The following is a 9,436-nucleotide window of genomic DNA, read 5'->3' on the forward strand; positions in this document are numbered from 1 at the left end:
TTTAATGATATTTGTAAATGAGATTTTCTGTGATGATAACGAGATCAAGAAGATTTAACCAAAAGTACTTACGGGAAAATTGTTAAAGGAGAAATGAAGAAGTAGAATTAAATGCAGCGTGAGGGAGGACTTCCCCTTCTTTGCACACTGATTTTTTTTTTTTTCTGATGGAAATAATGTGGAAAACTCTGCACAGCTTGCTGTATCTATCAGTTGTTTACATATTTTTGGAGCCCTCCCTAATGTCGAAGGGGTGAGTCAGGAGCCAACAAGACTTTATTGAACATCCTGTTTTGTCCTGCTGATCTCTGGACACAAAAGACTCCCCCTCCCAAAAGACCCCCCTTTTTCACCCCTCTCTGCTCACAGGGGAGAGCGGACAGACTTCACGCTTATAAAGTTTAAATCTGGGTTCTCAGGTTTCAACATTTGAAATTCCTTTGGAGTTTAAATAGATTTGGCCTTCCTGACTGAAGGAGAAAACCAGCTGGAGGCTGTGCCCACTTGGCAAACACATTTTGCAATATTTCAAGTTTATCCCTATTTCATATTGACCGCTTGTGTAGTATGGCACATAGAGAGATTTAATGTGCACAAATACAACCCCAGTTGCCGTCTAGAATTACGAGCCCTTAATGGGGGATGTCACGATCGATCCTTGTTAAGTGCAAAAAAGCTTTATAGCATACATTAGGGATGTTTGTATTCGTGGAGTAGGCTCCTCGTCTTGGAGACCTCTTGCTCTCATTCGTTGTATTTCATCATATATTCCAGTAAATCATAAACGTAAAACGTAAACCGAATCCTTCCATTTCCTTTCAAACGGAGAGACATGCATTGATTGACTTATACATGTGGTGCGATGTGGCGCCATGCTTGCCTTTATCAGAGAAAAATACTTGTGCTGCCTTTGTGCAGCTGTCACGCGTTAATGAGAATAACTCTCAGTTGCGTGTCGATGTCTCTGCTGGTTCTGTCGACAGGAGGCAGAGGAGACACTCTTTGTCCGTCGCCAGAGGCTCCAGTCAGTTGGAGGCTTCTCTCTGCTGCTGCTCCACTGTCTGTCCCATGTCAAGATTAAAGACATGAGCTCTGACTCCAGTCCTGCCTTCCAGAGGCTTTTCTTCAAGGTACAGACAAACACTCAAATTGTGCATCAATCATTAACGGTTAGCTTTTTGGTTGGTCTCGTCTTTTACGAGTACGAAAATTCAATTTTTTTGATATGTTGCAGATACTGCAGGAATGTCTTGGAGAGCTGTTTCAGGCTAGGCTGGGTGGACCCCCTTCTGGACAGGAAGCCAATTTGCGTGTGTTGTTTCAGGACCAAGGTCATTTAAAGGGGACTCTGTCGGACTCTCATGCTGCCTCCCTGCTTTACAGGCTTCACAAACCAAACAGAGGATTGCTCTCTGAAGATGTAAGAACTGAATATTTCCTTAAACTATCATCATTTGCGAAAGCATCTTTATTTTAAAGGTGCACTATTTAGTTTTGGGGAAGATTTTCATGACTGAATATACAAACTGACCTTTAACACAGTTTGATACTGTTTTAATTTGTTTATATTTGGTGGACCCTGCCACCTTTCTAGCTTCAAACAGTGTGGGAAAAAATATTTTTCAGTTTGTATTATCACCTCATTAATGTTGTAAATGTAAAAATTCTGAGTTGGATTTTTTCTTCTCCAAAAACTACATAGTGCCCCTTAAATTCTGAAAGAAGCATGATTGTTCGTCATTTTATCTGTCTGTCAGTATTGAACAACATTGGCAGGAGCATATGTCGTGAGTCAGAGAGTAAACAGAGCCACCTTGCATGTTTTTTATTTGTCTGTTTGTGATTATGGGAGCAGGAAGTTGAGAAACTTCAGAAGAAGCACAGAGAGACATCCCTCTTCTATCAGCTTCAAGGACTTTTGGAAGAGAAGAGCTCTGAGGCAACGGAGGAAGGCGGAAACCAGATTGGGTAAACAGATTAAGAGACAGTTACACCTCCATTAGTGTGCAATTTAAAAATATAAAGTTTTAAAGTCTACATACATTTAAGAACTTAAAATTCAGACTAAATGCACCATGCTGCCACCAGGTGCCCATGAAAAACTAATCTTTATAAAGTCATATCTTTTATATCAGCAATGTGAGAAATAATGCAAACAGATACATTTCACTGGCAGGCCGAGACAACGCTAACCACTTCAATTCATGACAGGAAATCTATTAAGAGCCTATCAGAAAGGCTCCCCACACCCTCAAAATCATGGCCTTTCCGGGTAAAAGATTGCATGATACAGTATACTGAGGAATACTGCATTTATACTCATGCTTATATTTTTAATTGTTTCAGATTTGAGTGAGTAACCATGACTTCAACCTAAACCTGATCCCAAAAACGAACCCTAAGCCTCAATTTTTCAACCTGAAAATGTTTTCCTGATCATAATGTTTAGTGTTACCTTTAATCAGTTTGCATTGCTTTGTCGAACAGAATATGATAATCTCACCAATTTTCATGACTTATTTGACAAAGTTTGAGACAGGAGGCGAGGCTATCATGCTTTGTAGTCTCTGTCTTACGTAAGATCATTTATGTATGTTGTAACTTTGTACAAAGGCGAAAAAAGAGAAAAGCCCCGCCCAAAAGTCTGTGACTTGTTTTCGTCGTGTCAATAAAAAGTGTGGTATCCACTCTAGTTTGCAGTCCTCATTTTAGCCTATGGCATACTTTATGCAAGAAAAAGGAAAAAACACTACCGTAAAAATGTTTTAGTTTTTTTTGTTGCTTGTTGTTCTTTTCTGTGTACACTTTTGTTTGTTTTGTAAACTTGATCACCAATTAAAAAGGAAAAAAAAAAAAAAAAAAAAAAAAAAACTCACTTGATTGTGCATTCATACAAAAAAACAAGTTCACTTTGTCTGATGAACATCACAGTATTTCTCACATCCCTTCAAGTATTGCAATCACTGATCACAAAAACAATTCGTTTTGCAGTATTTATTTTTTTAAAACAAAACACAAAACATGAATCAAAATGTAAAACACAGATAGACACATTGTATGTGTTTTCAGCTTTTACCTCCACAAACAATGCATTATAATGCCAAGGATATGTTTACAGAAGCTTGATGAAAAGAGGTACACGGAGAAACATATAGGCAAAGTACGTTTGCGCACACATACAGACATCTGTTTCTAGTTAGTGGTCCTTTGTGTGGGGGAGGGGAAGTCCATTGTAGCCAAAAGCTTTGCTTGAGATCCAAACATCTGCAGGCAAAAACCTGCACCTTCATTTTTTTGTGGCATTGATAGCGATGACAACGATGATCAAAATGATTCCACACACCAGTCCAATGATATTTAGGACCTTGGCTGTCCTTGATGCATCTGCTGCTACAGCTGAATCTCCAGCAGCATTAGAATTTTGTGCCTGCAAGTATCAAAATTAGCTTTATTTTTTGTGCAGTTCTACTAGAAAAAATATCAACAAAATGAACAATGTTGTTAGTTTTATTGAAAAAATATTTTAGGGCATCTCTGAGAACACAGTAGTAGGAAGCAGTACATGAAGAGCAATAGACAAAGTGTAATGCTTAGGAAGAGTGACCTACCCTGCAGGAGCAGACGAGAGCAGCAATCCCAAGAGGCAGACAACAGCACAAAGTGGTAAAGATGGACCATCCTAGGTAGGATGGAGCAACAGCACGGTTCTGACCCTCCATAGTGGTTCTCTATCTCAGATGAAGTGGATGTGAGTTATGCTTTGTTGGCCAATGTCTGGATCCAATGGCTGGTGGGGTCTGCGACCCACACCTTTTTATCCTCCATGGGTGTGGTTTAAGGCGTTGCATAAGATGAGCAGCTATTGGCGCAACCAGTGAAGAGAACAGAGAAACTTGTATGAACGGGGCTCTTCCGGTGTTGTAACTTGAGGACGTGAAATGACTTTACAACTTTAAAGAGCTGTATTCTCTTTCATTTAGTTAATGATAACAAAGTTAGTTGGTAGTTGGCTGCCTCAACAATCTATTATTGGTTAAATAATATATGAAATATGTTGGATGTTGCCAGTGTTGTAGACACTCACATGATCTATGTGCTGTGCAAAATCAGAGTAGGCTACAATAAGAGTTAAAAGAACAGCGCAAGTAAACACCAAATTACTTGATTGGTGAACTAAGTAACACCAGATAATGACTTAATTTCAATTGCAGAGCTGCTGTCTGTCACTATTCAACACCTGACACAACAAAATCCAACTCACACTGAGGTTACTAAATGGCTAAAATGTAAAAATATATGTTTGTATAGAATGTCTTTTTGTATTATTTAAAATACAAACTGCTTGTATTTTGATAATAAATTTTCTCAAAACGTTTTATTTTAATATATTCGATAAGCAAGTAGGCTATTTGTAATTTGTAACAAGATACTTCTGATGTATTTGTGTTCATCTCTGATTGTCGGTTAATACATTTTTAATTAGTGAAATTCACATGGAAGATTTAATTATGACTCATTAATCATTTAACTATAAGACATAACTTCTTACATGTCAAATTACAATTCAGGCAGAGAACTTTTGTTTTTAACGAAGAGAATCTGCTACAATTAAGGTTCCCTTTCCAAAACACTTTTTTTTTGTACAATCATCCAAACTGTCAGAGCGTTCCTTTAATGAACAATGAAGTATGAATTCATCTTCAGTCCTAGCTTAAATCACATAATTTCACAGGAAAACCATCACACCTGCCTGTTTCTGTACCTGATGTCGATGTACCTGAACGTAGCTGTGCACACCAGTGTTACCAGATGGGAAATGTTAAACTGTCATACCGGAGGTTAAAGATTATCATATTTTGATAAATGCAAGTCATCACCAGGAGAACAAACAGGAATGAATGTGTAATTTTACAGAACACATATTTACTAACTATAACTACTAATTTAAGCATCACAAAATCTTCAAATTGTAATCCATTATCTTACATTGTAGAGGACAATATTGTACACATTACAATTATTATCGTACATCTGGCAAAGCTGATGTACATAGGTCTTTTCACTTTTGGTTTTGCTTTACATAAAGAACACTGTTTTTCATCAGACAGTATGCTTGTGTCAACTGAGAGGCAATTTACCTTGAGCATCATAAATATTTAAAGCTGCTGGACTTCTTGTGTCTACTTGCAGCTTAAAAGGTTTTGCAATAGTCACCACTTCCAGTACGATGAAGTCATAACATTAAGCATCTTCTGCAGATTGACGCTCCACAAGAGAGATCATCAACTCAACATGCATTCTGATTAGATACAGCAGCACAGTTTGAACTGTAAGTGGATACTTTCATTCAGCTGAGTTTGTTGTCGGTAGTTTGCTCCATGTAAATATGTGTAAGCTCTAAAGAGTTATAACTATTTAGATGTCACACCGACAAACTTAACTCTTTATACATTTTGTGATGACATAGACAAACGGAAACTTGTAGCTTTTCACCGACTGCAGCAAACTACAGGAAACACCCTGTCATGAACAATAGTATCTGTATCTGTCGATCTCTCAAAGGAAACACTGACAAGCCCACAAGCTCATTCCGAGGGGGCTCCTTGTCTTTCACATTTTATACTTTGTTGACTGACTCCAATAGTTTAGAATAAGCCCATTTTATAAAGAAACAAAAATAATTGAGGACAGGAAGTATGTTGTTGAAACATAATATATTACACTATATATTTGTGAAATGTCTTTGAATGTCTTTGACTTGAGATTGCAAGTAATACCATTCATTTAATGTTATTGTCTAGTTTAAACTTTTTTTTAAAAATCGTCTCTCATTTGTTGTTTTAACCTGAATTTGTGTTCTATGCTTTGTTTCTTGAATTTTCCTTCTAAAACTTTGCAACTTTTTTTGTTTTCGAAAAGTGCTAGAGAAATAGTAACTTAGCCCGATGATGCTCTTCATTTAGGTTACAACGGTTTTAATATTTGTTCTGTGTATTTCATTCATTCATTCTCTTTATCTCATGCAAAGTCAGTACTTTTCTGCAAAGAGGAACAAAATTACCAGGAAGAGGAAGAGGAATGACACGGATGAGCAATGGCCAACAGAAGGATCAACTGCTTCTTTTTTATGTGCATCATTGTCCAGCTGTAATTGCCGACTTACTGTAGTTCTTGTGGCAAAACCACATAAGTTAACAGACCACGGTTTGTGTCAGTTAAACGTTCCTGTGTTGCTATAAAAAAGTTTCAGAACCGGTAATATTTATCTTGCGGTGCAGTCTGGAATGGGGTTCATCTTTTTCAGATAACACAAAGAGGAAGACTGGAGCCATGAGCGGTTGTTCGGTGCAAAAGGCAGATAAATGGAGAGGCACTGTTATGATCAGTTACAGCATTGTGCTGCCTGCATCTCTTTATCACTGATACACGACACTGAAGCATCCACAGCAGTTGGAGGAAAAGCCTCTGTCTGGACTGTGAGCCACAACAGCTGCATACACAGAACATACTCTACCACCATAGCAGCTCGTAATTCTCAAAAGCTGACATGACCACCAAAGCTTTGCTAATTATTCTCTCACACAATACTTAACAGTAGCTAGACGCTGAATGCTAGCTTGTCATATACAAGTTTTTCTTTGCTTCTGCTTTTGATGTTTGGGTGGTCATCATACTCCTCATCAGCGTTAAGTTCTCCCTCCCTGTGTCTGCACGGACCTTAAAGATGCTGGCTGCAGAAAGCTCTCCATCTTGCTATTTAAAGACTTTTAACAGCCTGTCACTGTGGAATGTGTGACATACAAGCACAGTAGCTCTTACAAGACATCCGTTACTGCCCATTCAGTTTGATGGCTGATAATGGAGCAAAGAGAGTGAGTTCAGTGTTGTGTCTCTGGAATGTTTTTATCCTCTTCGACTTTGTGCAAATGAAGATAAAGGGCCTCACTGTCTGTGGTTGTTGTTGACTGGAAACCATGAAGACATTGGCCCTGGAGGGTTTGAGGTCAGCACTCCCTTTCCTGTTTAGGACAGTTGATTAAATCCAGTTGTGATGTTTTGCACTCTTAATTATAATGTGTGATTGTGAGAGCTTTTTTTTTTCGCGCTAGAAGTATCTCGGTACAATGTCCCCCCTCATCCGACTGCTGAACACAACTTTACTGGAGGAGATTTCAAAATAACAAAATATATAATCCAACTCTTTTAATGACTGAATCTGGATATATGTAGTATACATTTCAGACAGTTAGTGAGTTCATAATTTCAAAGAAGAAATAATTTTGTAGCATATAACACCCAGAAATATTCACAGATATTTCACAGAAAAATATTAATCTGTTAATCTGTTAGGGCGCTTTCACACCAACCGCAGTTGGTGTGAAAGCGCCCTTAATCTAGTGTCTGTATCTTTACTCTGAATGGGTGGTGCTTAAACTGCAAGTGGGCAGGAAGTTTTGGACAGGAACCCTGAAATTGATATGGGTCGATGAAAATTTGCCACATTTATAATTTATTAAAAAACTATTTAGAGAACAGCCTCAGAATTGTACTTCAGAGTAGTGTTTTTGAGCACGAAAGGTAAGAGAGCTATTTACAGAACGCGTTTTTTAATGATAAACATCAACCAATGAAGATTCTCCTCTATCACGAGTACGGATATTGTGAAAGTAATGTCAGAAAAAAAATCTACACCTCTGACTGAGATGATGTGAATATCAGTCCTCTTATTATATGTCTCAAGACCAGGGAGGTCAAGGCCGACACAGCCACACTGCTGACTTCTGCTGATGGCTACGTCTCTGCCTGGTCTGTTTGCACGGGCGGTATGTTAGGAAAGTTCAGGGCAGTGACGGATCATGGTGCAGTTATTACAACCATGTCAACTAATTCCAACGAACAGACACTATTGACTGGGGATTGTCATGGCAACTGAAAACCAGTCGCTTGTCTTGTGCAGATGAGTTGGTCAACACCAAGTTTGACACAATATGTCTTTTCTAGAAGTTCTTTTTCTTTATGCTTGCAAGCAAGAGTCACGCATCATCAGCGCATAGATGTTGACTCAAGAGAGACACTTTTTCTTCAGCTTTTATAGTAGTAGAAACCCATACACGCACACAATTGTAGCAGTCACAAGGTTACATCTGGACTCCATTAAAATAACACACATTTCATACATCAACCATTGTCAGAACACATATACACAGTAGAGGTTACACAGAAACGTTATGAAAATACTCTTCAGGTTGAACTCCTTGGACTCCTTGAACTCCTTGGACAAGAGTCTGTTGCCGTATCTGTCTCAAATATGCTCTGAAACCATATACTCGGGGACATTAACCATGGGAGGACACAATGTTTTCACTCTTAACACATCTTCTATACTCATTATGCAAGAATAACATATCAAAATAACAAAGGGACATTTGGGAATTTCCCTCACAGGATAGTACTGGAAGGATCTGTCTGTGGGACATTCAGAAATATGGGCTTAAAAGTTTGAGTTTTGTTTGTACTTAGCACCTACATTACATCTGACAAATTGTTACAGACCTGTGATTTGTATTAACAACAGCGGTGTTGCACTCAGAAACTGCGCCAATTTGCACAAAATGCCAATTTCCTACATAATGTTACTTTATACAAATTAACTGACTAGCTTGACTTTAAAAACAGTTGGAGTTGTTAAAAACAATGTCACATGCATCAAATTCACTCTTCCTTTATTGCTTAAATGGTACATTAATGTTGCTGTTAATATTTTTCTCTCGTCTTTGCTTCATTAATGCACATAATGGTGAAATATGGTTAGCATAGGACAGTGAATCTCAAACTGGGGTGGCTTAAAAGCGACTGCAGTGGGATGGAAGACTAAGTGAAACTAAATTGAGTCAATATGATTCATGTAGAGGAAGAAAACAATCACGAATTGGCTGATGCTGTCACGCTGACTATCACTCAACAAAAATGTCCTTCTTAACTTCCTTTTTAGATAGTTCCCTGATTATTAATCATGGATAAAAACTGTTGGGTTGAGGGTGGGAACTTCTAATTTCAAAATAAGTCTGAGAACTGCTGGACCCAATGAAAAAAAATATGATGCCACATATCCATATAGACTTCAGAATGTGTTGTAGTCTTCAGCTGGTGAGGCGTATTAAAGCGGGTTGATTTTTTCTTCCTCTATTCATGATGACTATGATAGAGTCTTTGTTTACCCACTTCATATAGATAAGTCACCGCTTTCTCCTTCCAAGTTATGGCAACAGTAATACTCATCTATTATAAAATGAGTATCAGCTGATTATGAAAAATATGTTTAACAGCTGTCTCTTTATGTCTTTAACCACAGGGAGGCAGTATTGATCTATTGCTGAAGAGAAGGGAGGCGGGAACTCAGGGTTTCTTAAAGCAGGCTCATTAAAGTGTTGTGGAG

General features: G+C 38.1%; 1 protein-coding gene across 1 annotated transcript; it reads right to left on the reverse strand.

Annotated features, from left to right (window-relative positions):
* Positions 1-2,979: 2,979 nt before the first annotated feature.
* Positions 2,980-3,797, reverse strand: LOC311256285 (uncharacterized protein). Its single transcript, XM_084351178.1, has 2 exons — positions 3,609-3,797; positions 2,980-3,427 (listed from the first exon to the last, which is right to left on the reverse strand). The coding sequence occupies exons 1-2, from the start codon at positions 3,717-3,719 to the stop codon at positions 3,287-3,289; spliced, it is 252 nt and encodes an 83-aa protein (XP_084207304.1). The 5' UTR covers positions 3,720-3,797; the 3' UTR covers positions 2,980-3,286.
* Between the last annotated feature and the right edge of the window lie 5,639 nt (positions 3,798-9,436).

The sequence above is a fragment of the Pagrus pagrus genome (genome assembly GCF_965226575.1).
Source record: "Pagrus pagrus genome assembly, chromosome: 4".
Classification (NCBI taxonomy): Eukaryota; Metazoa; Chordata; class Actinopteri; order Spariformes; family Sparidae; genus Pagrus; species Pagrus pagrus.